This window comes from Pavona decussata, unplaced genomic scaffold (assembly GCF_977016875.1).
Source record: "Pavona decussata unplaced genomic scaffold, jaPavDecu1.1 SCAFFOLD_44, whole genome shotgun sequence".
NCBI classification, from domain to species: domain Eukaryota; kingdom Metazoa; phylum Cnidaria; class Anthozoa; order Scleractinia; family Agariciidae; genus Pavona; species Pavona decussata.
The window spans coordinates 610,947-630,162 of NW_028145466.1; the positions used below are offsets into that span (position 1 = coordinate 610,947).

General features: G+C 38.3%; 2 protein-coding genes across 3 annotated transcripts; one reads left to right on the plus strand and one right to left on the minus strand.

Moving 5' to 3' along the window:
* Window positions 1–401: 401 nt before the first annotated feature.
* LOC146482712 (uncharacterized) lies at window positions 402–12,946 on the minus strand. The gene is made up of 11 exons (XM_085106773.1): window positions 12,541–12,946; window positions 11,326–11,478; window positions 10,666–10,722; window positions 10,231–10,332; window positions 9,187–9,269; window positions 8,579–8,653; window positions 7,184–7,226; window positions 6,501–6,581; window positions 3,527–3,634; window positions 2,216–2,340; window positions 402–1,715 (listed from the first exon to the last, which is right to left on the minus strand). The coding sequence occupies exons 1-11, from the start codon at window positions 12,803–12,805 to the stop codon at window positions 1,548–1,550; spliced, it is 1,260 nt and encodes a 419-aa protein (XP_084962899.1). The 5' UTR covers window positions 12,806–12,946; the 3' UTR covers window positions 402–1,547.
* Window positions 12,947–13,084: 138 nt separating this feature from the next.
* Window positions 13,085–18,587, plus strand: LOC146482713 (uncharacterized). 2 transcript variants are annotated; one of them, XR_014864049.1, is made up of 7 exons: window positions 13,085–13,903; window positions 15,242–15,307; window positions 15,918–16,136; window positions 16,741–16,842; window positions 17,288–17,392; window positions 17,624–17,695; window positions 18,328–18,370. XR_014864049.1 is itself a non-coding variant. In XM_085106775.1 (7 exons), the coding sequence occupies exons 1-7, from the start codon at window positions 13,311–13,313 to the stop codon at window positions 18,395–18,397; spliced, it is 1,224 nt and encodes a 407-aa protein (XP_084962901.1). In that variant the 5' UTR covers window positions 13,085–13,310; the 3' UTR covers window positions 18,398–18,587. The 2 variants fall into 2 exon arrangements, 1 of the variants encoding a protein (XP_084962901.1); XM_085106775.1 differs by having other exon boundaries at window positions 17,288–17,372; window positions 17,607–17,695; window positions 18,328–18,587.
* The last annotated feature ends 629 nt before the right edge of the window (window positions 18,588–19,216 follow it).

The following is a 19,216-nucleotide window of genomic DNA, read 5'->3' on the forward strand; positions in this document are numbered from 1 at the left end:
TGCTTACAAGAAGAACTGGGAGATATAACTATAAAAGACAGCAGGACACAAAGAGAAGGCAACAAATAATATTTGAACAATATCGCTGCAACACTCTTAGTCTGTGGTAGCCTGCGAGCAAGCTCCCTCGGGGGTGGGGGGGGGGGGGCTCTCTCTCTCTCTCCTCCCTTTGACGCTGGCTATATGCATTTGCCTCGAATTTCGATTAGTTCATTGCAATGTCTACGCCTGTATTGATTGGGAAAGAGGTTGTTGATTTGATTGGGTTTGGTTTTATGACACTCAATTGAAAACTGGCCTAAACCAAACCAAACATGACTTGCTTGCAGCTTGTCACAGGATTGACACCATCGACTTGTATTTTGTTGATTGGTTAGAAAGATTAATAACTTTGACTACTCTTCACAATTGTAAAACTTGTTTCCTTTGATTCTTTATTATATCTTTCACGCTGTATTTATACATAGCTAAGCAAATAGTCAGTAAAGATGTCAATTGACCGGCGGCATTACCTGTCTAGAACTTGATGAACGTACTGTACAAATTTGATCATTGGCTTATTCTAGACATCCGAATAAATAACCCGTTTTCCAAAAACGTATTCCCTCGCATAAAATCAGTTCCCAATAAAATCTAATCTGGCCTAGTTTCCACCTCGCTTGACTATCTTCTAAGGTGCGTCAACACGTAAACTTATATATTGTGAACTTGTTTTGTGACGTTTACACTAACGAACTTCTAAACCGACCACAGACAAACTTTTTAAACCAAGGCCCCCGTTTAACGACGGTCAAACGTAAAAAATAAGAAAAGCCTGTTTTTACTTTCTGAGCTAAAAGATAATACGATTTTTGTGATTCTGTAAGTTTACTTAAACATTTTACGATTTACTAGCAAAGTTTTGGGAACAGAAACAGAAAAAAAAAAAACACAGCGCCGACAACCTTCAGAGACCCAGGGGAAGATACTGGGGACGTGGAAAAGTTATAAAGAACGGGCGAAAATTCGACGAAAAAAAGTAGGGAGGGACCCCGCCCGTTCGTTTTTTCGTCGTCCCCACTATCTCCCCCTGGGTAACCGAAGATGAGCGCGGACCAGTCTCCACATACTTCACTTTAAAAAACTCCATTTTTTTTTAGTAGATCGTCAAATAATTTAGTAAACACACAATCTCACAAAAATCTTCTCATCTTTGAGCTCTCAAAGTAAAAACTTATCTTCAATGGATTTTTCGTATTTGTCACGTTCGCCCGCGGTGTAAGTCTCGGTACAAGTTTGTAAAATTTTCTTCAGTAAGGCCCAATAATGACCAACATGAAGTTTCTCCTCATATGACCCCTACCTGATCAAACCAACAAGTCATGAGAATATCGTAAATGATCAGCAAAGATGAAATGTCTTGATGTTTCAAAAAAGTCTCTTTACTAACACCACAAGAAATATATGGGCTCCTCCGCTATATTCTTGCCTTTACTTGTACATTAAGTTTGCAAGGTGTTTTTTGGAGTAGTTATCATTATATATATTTTCTAATGAGCTTTGTTCCATCAATAAGGATCATCGGTATTGTTCTGTGTTTTCATTTCATCTTCGAGTTCTTTGAGCAAAAGTTCTGCGTTTTTGTTCGTCTTAGCTGCTTCTCTGTACAGCTCTCTTGACTTCTCCCAGTTTTTGTCAACTCCGTATCCCCAATAATACATGTTTCCAAGGTTAATCTAAAGATTGAAGAAATAATTACATTCCCACTTACGTGTAAAGTTTGCAAGATGTAGACGGTTAATCTTCTAGGCTTATAAGGAGTTGCAATATATTTTCTTTTCATTTTAAGATCAAGTCTCGATTCCATTCCAAATATATCATTTCCACGGTCGGTCCGCAATTTTTAAGTTAAGAGATTCCATGGGTAATACAGAATTCAAACTGTAAGCTATTTTGATTTAGTAATTTGTAAGCAAACTTTCAACCTCGCATACCGTAGTTTCTTTCGAATCTTCCGCTAAAACAGTGGAGGTAAAAAGATCACTTCTGAAATATTTTAAAGTCAGTGACAATGTCACAGAATTCGAATGTAGATTTGTTGGGAATCTAGCAGTTGCATTTTGTAAATTAATTAATTAATATTAATTAAATTAATTAATAGATTAATTAACTAAAAAAGAAAATGTAAAAGGTCTTAAAAATAGTGATTTTATTGAAAAAGAAAATGGCGTCACACCTGAGCTGGCACGTGTCCTTGCCGGGCAGCGATATCAAAGTAATAAGCCGCCTTACTGAAATCGTGTTCAACACCAAGACCTGAGAAGTAGTTCACTCCGATATTGTACTGGGCTGTCAGGTAACCTGCGGAGACAAACACTGGCAAATCAAATATTCACATAACAATTAGATTATGAGCTCGAGATTTCTATCGCGTGATAGGTGATGAGGGCGCAGCCCGAATCAGCTATCACGCATAGAAATCGAGAGCGAATAATCTAATTGTTTAAGTATAAATCTACTAGTCGTTCAAAACTAAACAAGTAAATTATCTATAGCCTCATCGCAGACACTTCGAAAACGCGAGGAAGCGGCCGCCATTTTGTTGAAAACCGCTAGTCACTATCTATCAGAATAGATAGCGAGTAGCGTAGCCAATCAGAGAACGGCATTCTTGATAGAACACTAGTAGATTTATACTAAAACGGGTTACACCGCAAGCAGTAGCTTATTGATAATGGTAATAGGATTGAGCGGGGTTCAATTCGGTCTGTAATCATAGGCGCCTATGGACCCAAACAGCACGGGTATTTCTTTACAAAAAGTATGGGTACCATTTCCAGCCGACAAATGTAAGTGATAAAGTACGAAAGTAACTCCGAAGAACATCCTGCAGTACTCAATACTTGAGTAAAAAACCAGGAGATAGATTTATAGAAATATAATATTTCGGCTTAATTCAAAGCCGTTATCAAACGATGGATAATTTTACAAACAAGCGTTGCTTATATATGTTACAAGAAATACAAATATCACACGCATGATTTTGTAAAGAAATAAACAAATCAAAGAATCCTAACAAAGTTCTATGCAAACAATGCCAATTCCTTAGTGGCTTTGATCCCGGTATTGATGCAGGGTTTGATAGTTTTAATATTAAGGGATTCCAAGAAACAGAGCTGATAGAAATTTCTGTTGGTCGCGAGAATTGAAGCATTGCTTAGTATAGCATTGTGGATGTGATGGTTAAGTTTGACATCACATCTTTTGTTGTTGATAGCATAAGTTAACGGGTCCGTACCATTCTTTTGCCTGTCTGTAAACGGCCCTTCAGCCTCGCTTTCGTAATGAGGATCAAAGCAACTCGGAAATCCCGAATCCCTCGAACGTTTGAGATAAATTTCACAACAACGTGTGTCATTTTTCACCGTTGGAAGGAATGCTAGTCTTGTTTTCACCGCAAGTTTACTTGCTTACCAATAATTACTATTTCAGCCAATAAAACGTATTGTTCTGCTAAACATATGAAGTAACCAGTGTTATATAATACCTTGGTCTGCTGCAGCCTTGTAACACTTGAAGGACTTTTCATAATCTTTTTCAACTCCTGTGCCTTTACTGTAGAATGCACCAAGAGACATCAGCGCAGATATATTACCTATTTTAGCAATAAAAATGGAAGAACAGAAGTTGGTGAAGGTTCAAACTCGCTCAAAAAACGCAAGGAACTCGACGACAAAACACGGGGGTTAGTGAGCAAAACAATAGTTGACGAGAGTTCAAACTTACTAAGAGCCCGTTCACGCGCGATATTTTGTGCAGTTTTTGCCACACTTTTTAACGCGGTTTTTGTCACACACAAGCTTGCGATGGGTGAAAATCGCCAAGTAAGCTTGTGGCGATTTCGGTGCGACATGAGCACGATTGGCCGCCGCGATATCGCGAAACTTCTCAATTAATTGACGGTTATCGGAGAGAGAACTGCACTTTATTACACCCATTTTGAAATCACTGGTGATCCTTGCAATTTGATTGGCTCTCAACAGTGCGATTTATTCCTAAATTGCACCATTTTTTATCTAAAACGCATCCTTTCTTTAGCCCATCAAAACGGAAATGAACTAACAATAATAGAATGTAACAATGACAATAAAACTTTGTGATTTCAAAGTAGGAGTAATAAAGTGGTAATTGAACTTTGTGTCGTGCAACTTTAGTCTGAAATCATGCTTGTGATTTCAAATCAAACTCGCGCTGCGCGCTCATTGGATTTTGGAATCACGCGTATGATTTCAGACCAAATTGCACTCCACTCAGTTCAATTACCATTATAAATCGCAACCGAATCGCGTCTAAATAGCACTGAAATCACCGTTAGTTTACACTTGCCATTTCGCCACAAGCTCGAGCACAACCAAAGTGTTCCAAAAATTCAAAAGGCCCTTGAGAGAGCACCATAACTTTTAGGAGCGAGTGAGAGTTTGTGATCAATTTAAGACTTGACAAGAGCTCAAGCTTAAAAACAAAAATAAATAAAAAGGAGAGGGTAAGCCGCGGCTTAAGACAATCAGTGGGTCTCCAAATCTGTTTATAAGTGGTTTATTTTAAGTACATTAAATAGTTTTCTAGTCTGGGATGCAAGCCTTCTTGTTACCGTCAATAGCAGACAATGTTTAGATATGACTGTTGGCAAAATTGAAAATGGCTTAGAACGTGGTTTTCTTAAACACCGCCTAAACTGTCTTTTTTTAATAAGTGACCCAGAGAGCTCAAACTCACTGAGAGCGCATAAAAGCTGTTTAAAGCGCATGGGAGTTTGCGCACAAACCAGGGGGCCGGAGAGCTTGAGTTGTTACTGACGGCCATGGAGATTTCATCAGCTTCAAACTTGATGATGTGCCAGTGGACCCAAGGTGGTATTGCGGTTAGTAAATCAAACTTTCGATCGGAACATCAAATGTTTGGTGTTTTGAAGCTACGTTGGTCTATGAGCTATCATGTTGTTTATTTAAATAAGAAGCTTATAGGCAAACTGTCACGGATATTGTGCTGTACGTTAGTCACAACCGCGCAAATATTTGACTAAGGCCCAGTTCAGACGCCGAACTTTTCATGAGCCGAACTTAATTCAATCATCAGGTCGGCCCAAATCACGAAAATCCCGCCTTTTGATTCAGACGCCGAACTTAATTTACTTGAAGCCAAACTAATCAAAATGTGAGCGTTTTTTTTTTTAGTTTTTAATTTTTTTTAATTGAAATACGTTATAATAATTTATGCATTAGGTTCGGCTCATGAAAAGTTCGGCGTCTGAATGAAAACCGTTCCAAAGCCGAAATTCCCGGCTGGGCCAGGCGGGAAGAACGGCTGAGCCGTTCCAAATTGAAACAGCCGTTCTCAATTGATTCAGACGCCGAACTTTTCAAGTACTTAATTCGAGGTCAGGGATTTCCTCCCTGATTCGAGGTATTAGGTTCGGCTCATGAAAAGTTCGGCGTCTGAACCGGGCTTAAGGACCTCTTCTATAACATGAAATTGCTGTTATGGTACCGGGAGGAAAATATGAAATGATTTCTCCGCGGTAAAATAAACCGTGATTAGTTTTTGGCGATTTTTCTAAAAATACACAGGAGGAACTTGCCGAGAAAATTAACCAATTTTTCAAGTTGCCATCCATTTCCATCCCAGCCGTCTGCAACCAAAAATGAACGATTCTAGTTTCTGTGCACTAGTAAGGTTATTTTTAACAAAACTGAACCATTGTTTAACTATTTACATCTACGCAAATGTTTTTTTTTTAACAGTGACACTAAAAATAGGGGGGGCAGGGATGGCGCAGTGGTGAGAGCACTCACCTCCCGCCAATGCGGCCCGGGTTCGATTCTCAGACTCGGCGTCATATGTGGGTTGAGTTTGTTGTTGGTTCTTGTCTTTGCACCGAGAGGTTTTTCTCCGGGTACTCCGGTTTTCCCTTCTCCCCAAAAACCAACACTTCTAAATTCCAATTCGATTTGGAAAGGTTCCCCAATTAGCCCTCTGCGCTAAAGACATTAACACTTAAAAGGAAGTATTGTGGGGTTTTTGATACCTTTTGTTAAAAATGATGAAATTAGACCTTCAATCGGATGCCAAATAATTCTAGAATGACAAGAGGAAAGAAATCAACTCAATTATTGAAAGGAACAACTCATGATCTGTGCTAGCGCATTTTGGAAACAAAAATGCGAGAACTTGAAAAACATTAGCCTAACATTTTTCAAGTTTCAATCCATACCGACCTACTCTGTCTCTGGCCAGAGGCACTTATCAACAGTTTTATTGCACTAGGGTGATAATTTATAGCAAACTTAACAATTATTTTGGGTTTTGAAATGACAGCAAATTTGCGTGATACTTCCCCTTTAAATAAAGTGATTTGACACCGACTCCACACCATTCTCCCGAGGTGGAAGCAATGAACATTCCCTCCTCATTCAACGTTTTACACGTGAAAGAAAAAACTGCCACTCTTTCTTCCACCTAACCTTTCTCAGCAGCCTTTGTGAAGTACTCAGCTGCTTTTGTAAGATCAACTTTCCCAACTTCACCAGTGGTGTACATGTTTCCTTAAAAACACGAAAAGCAACAAATGAAATCACTGAACAAGATTATTACAACCCAACATAAACCTTTTAATTTTGGTCCAGTGTTAACTTTTTAGTTAGCTGTGTCAGTTCAAAGCCCATTTCAATAATCCACTATTACAATACATAGTAGAAATGGAACCAAATGGGACTCTACAAAGGCCAGCACCTAATGGTCTTTCTCCTAAAATTAAATCTTGGGTTGTGCGAGGCAGCTCTAGGACTTAAAAGTGTGACCATTCAAATGAAAGACATCAAACAGTACTTTCCTTAGACTTGCTTACAAGTCGAGCTTAGAGAGCGCGAAGCGCGATCGTCAGAGCTCGAGCGAGCGCCAAGTCCATTCAATGAGAAGCGAGCGAGCGACTTTGAGAAAGTCTATACTTTCCTATGACATTGTCTATTTACTATACTGCACAAGGTGGTTCTAAGTTTTGAGTCTGTGGATGAGATTCTAAAGTATGATCATTCAAATGAAAGTTATTGAGCAGAACTTTCTGTCTAGGTGCTGTTTGTATTTTGGTGAACTTGGCAACATTTGGGAGTGGTCACTTAGAGATTGTATCTACATTCTCCTTACCTACCAATCATCGTGTTTGCTTCGCTAACGCCATTCTGAGCACTGACCTGAAAAGAAATCGCATGCCAGTTAACATGTCTGAATATCACTCCTGCTATAGATGTGGAATATTGGGAGAACATCGCTGAGGATCATTCTCAGTGGAGGCAGGTTGTGCAGAAGGTGCTTAGACACCAAATCAAACACCTGACAGAGAAAGCACAACACAAGGAAAGCTAGACTGCTGCCATTCTGGTTCCTTCTGTCTTCTTGTGTGACATGTGCAATAAAGACTGTCATTCCAGGATTGGACTGTGCAGTCACAGCATGCATTGTACCCTAGCCTGATTCTCAGATGGTCCTGGTCGCTCATGGCCACACACTCTCCCTTGAAAGCTAGACTGCTGCCATTCTGGTTCCTTCTGCCTTCTAGTGTGACATGTGCAATAAAGACTGTCATTCCAGGATTGGACTGTGCAGTCACAGCATGCATTGTACCCTAGCCTGATTTTCCAGAGAGTGTAGCCGCAAGCGACCTGGACCATCTGAGAATCAGCCTAATTGTACCCTAGATCTGTTCATGTTCAAACAAACAATGGCACCATCCCTGAGGGACTGAAAATGGTGTGACAGCTTGTGTTCATATTGGAAATGGATGTGACATTTTTGTGAATTAGAGCATGTATGGTTAACACTTGAAATTGGAGAAGTGAGAAAAGGGTTTTTACAAGAGGTGAGAAATAAAGGCAACATGCTCATAGGTGAAAATAATTTGTGTAACAGCAAAGAGTTGTGATTAAAACTTATACTTGACAGCAAGAATCAGAGTGAGTTATACTGTGAGTGAAGTGGACAGTCCCAAATTTTGGTACATTTGTGGTGCCAGGACACATTCCATTGTCTCTCTACACAGACGGAGGCCAACAACTGACATCTCTCTCTTCATTAGCTAGTGTAAAGAAGGGCATAAGAAGAGACAATGTAAACACGCTCTGGACATTACATGATAAGAGTAGGCTCACTTGGGCTTTTCCTCCCATTTTTTGACTTTCACTTGCACTGATTACACCTGTGAAATCTTAATGGGTACTACTCTACAATCCCCCTAAAGATTCAGAGAATTGGGATTACTATAAGAAAAGTTCATCTGCATACACAGTTTTTTTCTCACAAGTTAGCCAGCAAGGACAGACATCTTTCTGGGTTCTGTTTCATGGTGGATGAAACAAAAGCTGGAAAGAAGGCTCTCAAAGGCTAATCACAAGTAGATTAGTATCAGGAAAACTTTTTTCCAGCACCTCTTTGCTCATTCTCTAATATGCTTAAATGTGCGAATGTAAGTTGCACAAAACACTGTGCATACTAATCTAAATTATACTTTCTGGGCAAAAACAAGATTTAATAGCATTGTTCACAGTACCTCATAAAGACTGAGTGCCATCTCGAAGTCTTTTTTCATTCCAGTGCCATTGTGATATAATTGTGCAAGGGAAAACTGAAGCGAAGATAAAAAGATCAGGTGTGCATTTCTTAAAGCTCCCAAGAAGCTTTCAAGCCTGAAAAGAATATTTCTTATATCTTTTCTATGGATTGCTGTTTTTTTTTTTTGTTGTTCAAACTAACTCACTGTGAAACATGAAACGTAGAATGTCTTTGCTGTCAAAAGAGTCAAAAATTGAATTTTTGGTAATGAATTTTAAAACAATGTAATGTAAAATAGATTTCTGGGTCCAACATGTTTCTGGAAGTTTGAGAAATGCATGCCAGAGCTTCAACAAATCAAAAAAGAATACAGAAGTGCTTAATAAACATTTCATGTTCAAATGAGCAGGGGACTACACATGCCATTTGGAAAATTAAAGACGAGATAGTAATAAAAAGTTGGGAAAGTGGTAAACAATTTATTATTTCACGCGTAGTAATTAAAAGCAACACCACAACAAAACCTAATTAACTACTTTTGACATTCAAATGGAAACAAAAACTCTTGAAATCATAGATTGCAAAGGCAATCTCTTTACGCTGTACCTGTGCAAATGGATGTCCCCGTTCTGCCAGCTCAGTAAACATTTTTGCAGCTTCAATTGGGTCAGCTTCTACTCCACCCTCTCCTACAGAGAAATGGATCATTAAATAGATCATTGATAGTAAATTGAAGGGGTGCCTGGAAAAAAGCCCTAAGTGACTTCTGATCAGTTGCTAGATTCTCCTTCCAATTTGACTTGTATTCACTTGTGGAACAAAAGGAGAATTTGATCTTACATCAAAAGTCACTTGGGGCCTTATTCCTTCAATTGAAGGGCTGAGAGCATAATTGACCTAAATGCATTTCAGATCACGTTTTGTTGTTTCTAAGCTCACATTCACTGGGGTTTTTGCATGTGGCCTTGAATTCCTTCAGGACACTTTGCTCCAATGTTTTATCCACTGGTTTGCACTTCATTTTGTCATAAAAATAGAAATCTTCCCTTAATCATAAGTTTTATTGCAAACGAAGAGCAAAGCAACAGATAAAACATTGGAGCAACGTTTCCTGAAGGAATTCAAAGCCACATGCAAATTGTGGTGAATCTGAGCTAAAACACCAAAATCAATCTGAAAGGCATTTAGGTTGGTTATGCTCTCAGCCCTTCAATTGCTTGAGCCCAGGGGTCTCAGCTCAGAAGTTTGTCTAATGTGAAAGTCCAGGATGGATAGAAGTCCTTCAAATTCGACTCAGCCTAGTACATTCATGACTACCTATTTGAAGCAGGGTCTCATTGTGGATGTAAATCCTAGGATGGGAGCAATTGGTAGTGTCATTCACTGTTGTACGTAGCTGTCTGAAGGTAGAATTCAGGGCTAAATAAGTCAGGAATGCTTATGAACTAGGCTGAAAAAGACTAAAGATTCAACAATTTGAGTGGAAGTTGCCATCATAGTAAAGTTGAAAAGTTTACGGATTGTTGTTGGTGCTATGAATTAAACTCACAAAATTACACATACAAATAGAATGAATAATAATTAATAATTAACAAATAATATAATTCATAATAATTATTATTATTAATGCCACTGTAGTTGAGTGCTGACCTGTTTCCATTAATTTGCCATAACTGTACATGCCATCTGTATCACCAGCCATTGCTGAATATCTAAACAATGGAGCAGACAATTCAACTGCATCTTTTCCAACTGAAGAGAAAACAAGAAGATCACTATGTGATTTAATTCACCACCTCGGCAACTTTTGAAACTTTTCCCCAAAATGTATGTAGTGGTTTCTTTTTGTTTTTGATTTTAAAACTTTTCAAAACTTCTTTGTCTCAGATTCAAAAGAAAATAAAAATCAAACTGGCTTGGGAAATTTCAAACCAAAACCAAATTGAAAACACAACTTGCATTATTTTATTAAAATAGGTTGGACAAAATAGTTTGTAAGGACAGCAACTGAGTGACTAAATGTCTGAGATTTCCAAGAGGGCAAGCACAAACAATATTTTATTATTGCACTGCTCAATACCTTACCTGACTTTTTCATGTCAAATATAAGTGCCGCAAGTCTATAGACCTCCTTAGCAGATACTGAAAAATGAAAATAATAAAACTGAAATTTGCTGTCAAATAATTTCCACAAAAATAAATTAAAAATCTGATAAAATTACAAATTTTCAACCTAAAATACAGGCCCCAGTTGTTCAAAGAGGAGATAACTCTATCCAGTGGGATAAATCGTAATCTAGCAGAAAAAATGTACTCCAACCAATACATTTTATCTACTGGATAATGACACACCTGTTGGATAAAGTTATCTGCTCTTTGAACAACTGGGACCAGGATGGTAAAAGATGTTTCTGCCCAGGTTACACTGGTGTATTTGGGCTAAAAGTGAGTGATCACATTTTTCAATTTAATTTACGATCCATGCATTTGTCTGTAAATGTTTGCCATGAACTGTGACGGGTTTTACAGACAAATACCAGTACATTCATTTGACATAAGTAAAAATAAAAAACGATCTTTCTAGCTCAGTCAACTGCATCCCTCAAATTTCAAGACACATAATATGACTTTGGATTTTAGTTTTTGTCACTATCAGAGACTGTATTTTGTGTTGTGTTAATGACCCAATTTCAAACTGGCAGATTTAACCACAAAAAGGTCTGTCTATATAGGTCTGTGACTCACAATTTTCTGCTATCCTTGTTACTGATACTGATAAAACCTCTCCTTTCCAGTGTTTGATCAAAGCTTCTAGAAGTTTCAGGTGGTTTTCCAAAGAACTTTGATCGAGTGATTCTTGCAGCTTGTCTGTTATTAGTTCTGAAAGGCTTTCAAATGCTGCAGGAGTCAAGAAAAAGGCAGCATTAGCTACAAAAGAAATCCGATTTGGCACAATTACCTATTTTAAGCTGTACAATAGCATCTCTCAAATAATCATGATACTGGGGTGAAATCTATGAGCAGTGATGACACATCCCAGTTGTAACCTCCCAACCCTCCTCCAATTTTGACTATTTGGTGTTAGCAACCGAGTTGATTAATGGCTATCGTAAAGAGAATCCAGAGCTGACGTTTTGAGCATTAACCGTTCGTCAGAGCATTGAGAAAGGGATTATCATAGTGCTTGAAACGACATTTCTCGAATCTCTAAAGTTTACAGAGGCCAAATTAACTCAGTTGATAAAGCAAAATATATTTTCCTACTCCTCCACTAATGCAACACCACAGTGTTTGTGGAAACTAACCCCCTCCTCCAATTCCCACTGGCAAACCAACTTGATTCAAGATTCTAGACACATTCTAGGGTTCGCAAATACGCCCACCCCCACAGAAGGTTTTTTTCTGCTCTCTCTCCCCTTCCCCCCCCCAAGAAATACCAGTTTAGTTTCATATTTTGCTTCTAGAATTTGGGCTTTTAAGACCTCCCTCCCCCTAAGATTTTCTAATGACCTTCAATGGGGTGGGTATGGATATTTTCTGGAACTGCACAATCTAAGAATGATGTAATGTTCATCATGCCATGAGCATGGGACAGAGAAAAAGTCTGAGTTCCAATGGGAATCAACCTATTTGATGCTCCAACCAATGGGCAAGGAAGTAGAATTAAGCCAGAGGTGAGGTAGGCCTACATACCACATTAGGTACAGCAATGTCAAAGGCATTTGTGTGATGATAAGATGGTGAAATAATAAATGTTCTGCAGGTACCCTTTACCTAACCACTCCCATCCCCAGCTGTAGTTTACCAGGAGCCTTTGATAGGGGTGGGGGGAGAGGGATAGATTTCTGGGTGGGTAGGGGGAGGGGATAGATTTCTGGGTGAGAGGGGGTGCATAGGTTTCCCAACATTTCATTTCAGAATGGCTTAAATCATCAACTACTAAATGATGAATTCACTCACTTAGCTGTGGAGCATCACCAGTGGTTCCTGAACTTGAAAATCTGTTTTCTCGCGCGCTCACCAGTGGTGTCCTTTCTTTTCCAAATGAAGTAGCAAACACAGGCAATCCCCTTCGTTCCGTTCGCAAACAGCTGAAAACGCAACTTGAATAGCGTGATATGCATCGCTTTCTGAGAAAATACCGTGTTCTATCTGCGACCATTGGTCGAGAAAGCTGCGAAACCTGTCGCAAACAACGAACGCTAGCCTCCATGTTGGTCGCCATCTTGGAATAAGAAGACTTCTGAGCCCGCGATACACCAACAGCGACAAAATGACTCTTGTGGGGACTATGGTAAGGATGATAATGGAAGGATGATAACTGAGTCGATAACTGACGGATTTAAAAGCAGATATTGTTTGCTAAAATATTTTTTCTTCTCTAAAATAGTGGGATTGCTAGTTTTAATTGAATTTCTTTTGTTTTTATGAGCTCCTTTGACGTTTAGATGATTCTTGACGTACCCACCCCTCCCTGGGAATTGCTAGCCCTTGCGTGCGATTTATTTGAAAATTTTCACTTAGGTAGTGATGTAAAGCCAAAAGGATTTGATATGGCTCTTATCAGTGAATGAGTTTTACCCCAAGGGATGTACAAATCGGTTTGATTGTGGCGTCCTTTCTTCATAGTCTTGTTAAATTTTGTTTCTGTAGGAACATAAGTCTCATTTTATATCCTTTACGATAAAGAAAACCTTGTCTAGTCGACGACACTTCACAGAAATACAGCTATGGACAACAATAACAGCATTCCTTATGGGTCGATTTCCTGGGACAACGAAGATAGAATTTCCCAAACAAGTCAGCAACGAGAATCCCAAAGGATTCCTTCGGCAAGAGATCTGAATACAACCGCCAGTAATCACAATGGACCACGATACGCTCTGCGAGGACCGCAGTTTCCTCCACCACAAGAAAGGATAGAGGGTGTTGGATTGTCCAGACAGATAGCCTTAGGCAATCATCGACAGCAGCACCTACAAACGCCGCATTCAAACGTTCAACAGCCAAGTACTTCAAGTTCTGCTTCGTCGAGTAACATTCAATACGAGAGATTCTTCTCTCTGCGACCTGTATTGAATACACCTTCAACACATGCACAAACGCAATCTACGTCACAACCCTGGAACAATAACTCCAATGATTGTCAATCACTGTCAGTCAGTTCATACTCAAACTCTTTGCCAGGGTCGGCAGGTTCATATAACCCTGGAACAGCAGCCTGTTCACAGTCTCCCAGTTGTCCAGCTGCTGTTGTTTCTAATGACAATGCTTACAATAATAACAATAATATTGAGATACCACAAGGTCTAAATCATGGAAGGTAAGAAATTGAGACACCAAGACAGTTTTGCAAAAGTTTTGGACTGTGAAGTTTGGCTAAAATTTATGCAAGACAGGTGTTTTTTGAAAGGCCAATGTTTGACATCCCTTATGACGGACACATCTGAAATGGAAACATAATATTTCACATCTTAAAACCCAGCCAAACAGATGCAACATGTTGATGCAACACTGTCCAACTTTGTTGGATCCAACATGTTGCACTCATTTGGTCACCATGTGGCACAATGTTACATGATGTTGGATGATGTTGAACGAAGTTTGATTTCTATCAAACCTCATCTTCAACATCTTCCAACATGTCTTGTTCTCAGGTGTGAACAACAATGTTGCATATCTTTGGCAACCATGTTCAACATTGTTGAACACGTGCATGCCGGCTAAGCTGACTTTGTGGGAATCTGTATCCGTGGCAATGATTTATTGTTTATATTTACTTTGCTCGTTGCTGTGTGGGTGTTTAAGCTACAGTGTGGCAAATGAACAAGCTATCTCCCTACAAAAAGAAAGAGAAAGGGCAAAGGAAGGAAGAAAATGGCCTGATGCAGCGGTCGATATTGCTAGCGCCATTTCTTGGCAAACTAATATGGTGTGTTTTTCTGTGTAGATTTTGGTTATAGTCTTTTGAGACCAAGTGTCGTATCGAACATGTTGCATACGTTTTGCCACTTCGTTCAACACTGTGCAGCATCGTTCAACAATGTTGGATTCAACAATTTTGGACGATGTTGCAATCGTTTGGATGGGTCTTTAGACACATCCAAGATTTGGATATAATAATGAGACCAGTCTGTAAGCTCGACAGTCAAGACAGGTATGGCCATTTCAAGGAAAAGTGTACTGGACATGTGTCGATAGAAACAATCATTTCAAAATAATGACGTACATGTAATCAAAATTGGGTTGAGAGATACATGTATCAGCTTCACAGGATGGATTTGAAATAGGCATTGGAAAGTGAGAGTAATTTTACTGTTCTGGTTTTATTATAATGCTTTGTCCTATGTACATGCACTTTCATTTTTCATAATCTAAAACAAAGTACCCATTTTAAATATAATATTGTTATTGTTGCTCTTTCATATTTGCTCTAAACAGGGAAAATGGGGTCATGTTTTATTAATTTTAATTTGATCATTATTTGTTTTCCGTTATCTCTGAGTGGAGTGCCTGTAAACTAGCTTTGGGTAGCTAAGTGCATTTTTCTGTAAACAAAGCATTTGACATTAATTTTTGAAATTTAATAGCCTTCTTATTATGCCCACCTTATCATCCAATAAGAGTACATGTTACATCATTAATATCCTTTTTCTTAAAGGGGCCCTGGCACATTTTGTACCAACAGAGCAAAACGGAAAGGTAGCTTCACTGAGAACGAGCAAGAGTAAGTCAGAATTTGATTTTTGTCCATTTTATTGTAGGTACAAAATTATTTTAGAAGGCACAGACATTCATTTATCTCAAATCGTAGAATCCAAATTACTCAAACCAAGGATTATAGCCAGAAGGGTGACCATGCCCAGGCATCTAGTGGACAGCCACTTTTTGAAAACATTCACTGACAGTGAAAATTCACCTACTCTTTTACAAACTGGATGTGCCCTTCTAGTTATTTCTAGGTAAAAGCCTGACTTGAACTCCAAACAATTCCAGTGCCGTACTAACTGGAAGTAAATGTAGTGTAATTTTTTTTTTTTTTTTTTTTTTTTTGGGGGGGGGGGGGGTGGGTGAGGGCAAAAAGTCAGCAAATTGTTCCAAACTTGCCCAGTTGCCCACTGTAGATTTTGGGACCTAAGCCCAAAAAGAAGAATAAATTTTTTGCACCAAGATAACACCAAAAAAAGTCAGAAAAGTGTTCTAAACTTGCCCAGTTGCCCACTGCAGATTTTGGGTGCTAAAACCTAAAAGAAAAATATTTTTTTTGTGCTAAGATAACACCTACCATGGTCCTGTATGAGAGATTTCTGATGGTTTTTCCCTCTTGTTTGTTTTAGCCAAAATGGTCCTGCCAGCAAGCAATTTTTGTCCGAGGAAAGAATGGCTGCAAGGATGCACAATTTAAGAATAAGCAATGACCACAGTTACCCTGTAAATAGTATGCAAAGTTTTTTGGATCAGTTTGTCGTGAGTCAGACAGCTGGCAGTGCTGAAAGTCAATTTGATAATGACGATGATGAGGAATTTGAAAATGAATGTGAAACGACACAAAAAAGGTGAGCAGAACCTCAAGAATGTTTGTTTTTTAGTCAAAAGGAAGTGGAGAAAATTAAGGGAGGGAGACCCCACAGCTAACAATTCTGATAGTATACAAATATGTCATGCTCAAGGGCAAGTCATTCAGACAAAGTGCCAACGCCGGTCATGTCAGCCTCTTTTGAGGACCCCTTTTCCTTTCCCAAACTTTGATGTAGAAATTGATAAAGGTAGAGGTTGAGGCTGGGGTCTTAAGTTTTTTATATATACATGTATCTCGTAAAATGTACCTCCACTGATTTTCTGCTGGCAGTTGAGAAAGCTGCTTTTAACAACATTTTTCAAAGGTGCAACTGCCCTCTGTGTTTGGCAAGGATACTTTGTGGTGTCATTTGACATTTCCGCTCTTCTACCCTGAACACCTCACCCCGACCAAGTACTCAAAATGATCATGGGGTCCAACGTTATACATGTAAAGCATGGAAAAATCTTTCAAATAAATTGTAATGTAAAAAAATAGCACCACATAATGAAAAGTCTCTAGCTTAGTAGGTTCTCATTCTTGATTTTGTCAGTTTTATTTCTGTTTTTAATTAATAACAGTTCTGTCTTTTTTTTCGGTAGAGAAAACAACATGCCAGTTTTTGTTATGCATCCTGGAGTAAAGGATGCTTTTAATGAAACTCAATCTAATTCAATTCTCCCAGAAGCCATCTACAAACACTTGTAAGTTGACGATTTTTCAATATTATTAATTTATCAAACATGAGGAAGAGTGTTTCATCTAATTTTCAAGCCCAGCCGAGTTTTTTTCACCAACTTCAAGGTGTTTGGAAATCTGATGATTAGAAACACTCTTTTGAGTGTTTGATATAGCTTCTCAAACCATTAATAATTCTTGGAGAAATTGAAAGCAAAAGGTCTAAATAATAATATTACAAGTAAGATCACATTAAATTAACAAAGCTCCTTCTGTAATAATGATTTCATTTGTTTCCTTATTATGAATTATAAATGAGTTAGAGAAGTGTTTTGTTTTGCTTTGTTGTCTGCGTTTTTTCAAACACGCTCTTTTTTTTAGGATTTTGCCGGTAGATGTGTTTCCTGTAGTTTCAATCATCTTTTTATTGATCATTAATTTGTTTGTTCAATGATGATTTGTTTGCCACAGAAGTAACCCATGTTTAGCCATCATTCCTTGGAAAGGTCCTGATGAAAAGTTTAGCTTTTCAACAGAAAGCAAACCAAGGGACCAGGTAATTATCTTTAGTTAACTGTACTGTATATTCTAGTTTACCAGGCTGTAATTTGCTATTAGAATATTTTGTACTTAGTCTTTTTGGCAAGAAAACATACATTTACACATCAAATTCTAGGATCTGACCTGTGCATACTGGATGCAATACTGGTCATTTTCATTATGCCCAATTGCCAAGCTTTCTTGAATGTTTATGACAAATTAATATTGATTTTGATCTTTATGTTTTTAGGACAGAATTAGTAGTAGTAGCAGTAGCAGCTCATGTATCAGTCTTATAATGGAAAGCATTCCAGAAACAGAGGAGTTTCAAGACAAGGGGTAGGTGAACACCTTATTTAAGGAAAAGTGCAACAGTACTGAATGATGCTGAGAATGGCAACTGCGAGTTGCCCAACATGAAAATTCTAAATCATGTTCCAATTTCCAATCAGAATAAAAACTTATTATAAATTGAAACATTTATATAGAACTCTGGTACCCAAAGTAGATAACGAAATTCCCCCCTTCCCCCCACCCTGCCATTTGTAGAATCTCAAGACCTAAGGTTCTGATCCAAATAAGGCTTGCATGTAAATTCGGTAAATAATTTATGATAGACATATGTTATGTCATCCTCAGAGTTACAAGAACCAACAAGCGATCCTCCTGACCCAACTTTCTGCCCCAGGGTCTCTGAGGATCATGTTATATATATATATTTACAACAACCTTTATTTGGCTCTAATATGAACAGAGATTTGTCCATGCATGTTACCTGCCCCTTAAATGCCAGTTTTCTTGTGTTGTCCTCTCATAAAGCTGTTGAAACAGGCACCATGTCCTTGAAGAAATATGAACATTTTTGGGCCAAATTTAGCTTGTTATTGTTTATGTTATAATGGTGATGTAATGTCTCAATTTTTGTGAATAATTTGTTTATATTAACAAGTTAAACAATGTTTTGTCCACAGGGTCCATCATGTGGAGATTGTTGGTGAATGCAGCACATTTAGCTTGGAAGATGATGACATGGAGCAGTAAAGAAGAATATTTAATTATTATTCCAGTTAACATCAGTACCAAAAATTACTATTTTCTGCATGATCTATCTTTAGTTCAACAAAAATGGTTTCCTGAAGAATTAAAGATGTTGTGTCATTCCTGGTATCTCAGTGTGAAAACAAAGTATAGAAAGCAAAGTTTTCAATAAATATTATTTTCTTTGTTCAAATGCACCGTTGAAGCTAACCAAAGAAAAATGATGCTTCTACCCTGCCTCCTCCAAGGCTTAAAATAGGGTTCACTTAGCTCCACAACTTTGAATCTTTGAATCTTGTGAATTCATTTTGGATCGTACTTCATGTTCACATTGCCGTTTGGCTACCATAATCACCCCCGACTTGCTCCCGTCTGGCATTGTGGAGCAGTCCGTAGGGCAACGGTGATCAAAACTGGAGGTCATGGGTTCCATTCCTGCCAAGATCAAAGATCTTTTTTCTTTTGCCTTGTGTTGCGGCTAAGGGTCAGTGGGAAATTTATGGGTTTACTTTAGCACTACAACATTACACTGTAGAGTTGATTCTTTGATCCATCATTTGCATCATTTACAAGTGCTAGCGGCACAACATTCATTTGACCACAACAATATGACCGACTAAGATATCTAGCACACAATTTGATGTTAATAATATTGTTTTCGTAACCACCTAATCATGCAGCAAAGAGCTGTTTCTTGCAACTTGTCTTTCAATGCTGCAATGAACTATTTTTAGCTTTGCAAAACAAGTTACACAAAACGATGATATTCTTAAAACAACTGCTTTCAAGTGCATTGATGAATTTTGAAAAAAAAGTGGACAT

Coding starts and splice junctions, on each gene's coding strand:
- LOC146482713 (XM_085106775.1), top strand. CDS start 13,311: ATGGACAACAATAACAGCATTCCTTATGGGTCGATTTCCTGGGACAAC. Junction 13,904..15,241: donor CAAGGTCTAAATCATGGAAG/GTAAGAAATTGA, acceptor TTTTTCTTAAAG/GGGCCCTGGCACATTTTGTA. Junction 16,137..16,740: donor TGTGAAACGACACAAAAAAG/GTGAGCAGAACC, acceptor TTTTTTCGGTAG/AGAAAACAACATGCCAGTTT.
- LOC146482712 (XM_085106773.1), bottom strand. CDS start 12,805: ATGGCGACCAACATGGAGGCTAGCGTTCGTTGTTTGCGACAGGTTTCG. Junction 10,333..10,665: donor ATTTGACATGAAAAAGTCAG/GTAAGGTATTGA, acceptor TTTTCTCTTCAG/TTGGAAAAGATGCAGTTGAA. Junction 2,341..3,526: donor CAAGGCTGCAGCAGACCAAG/GTATTATATAAC, acceptor TTGTCTCCGCAG/GTTACCTGACAGCCCAGTAC.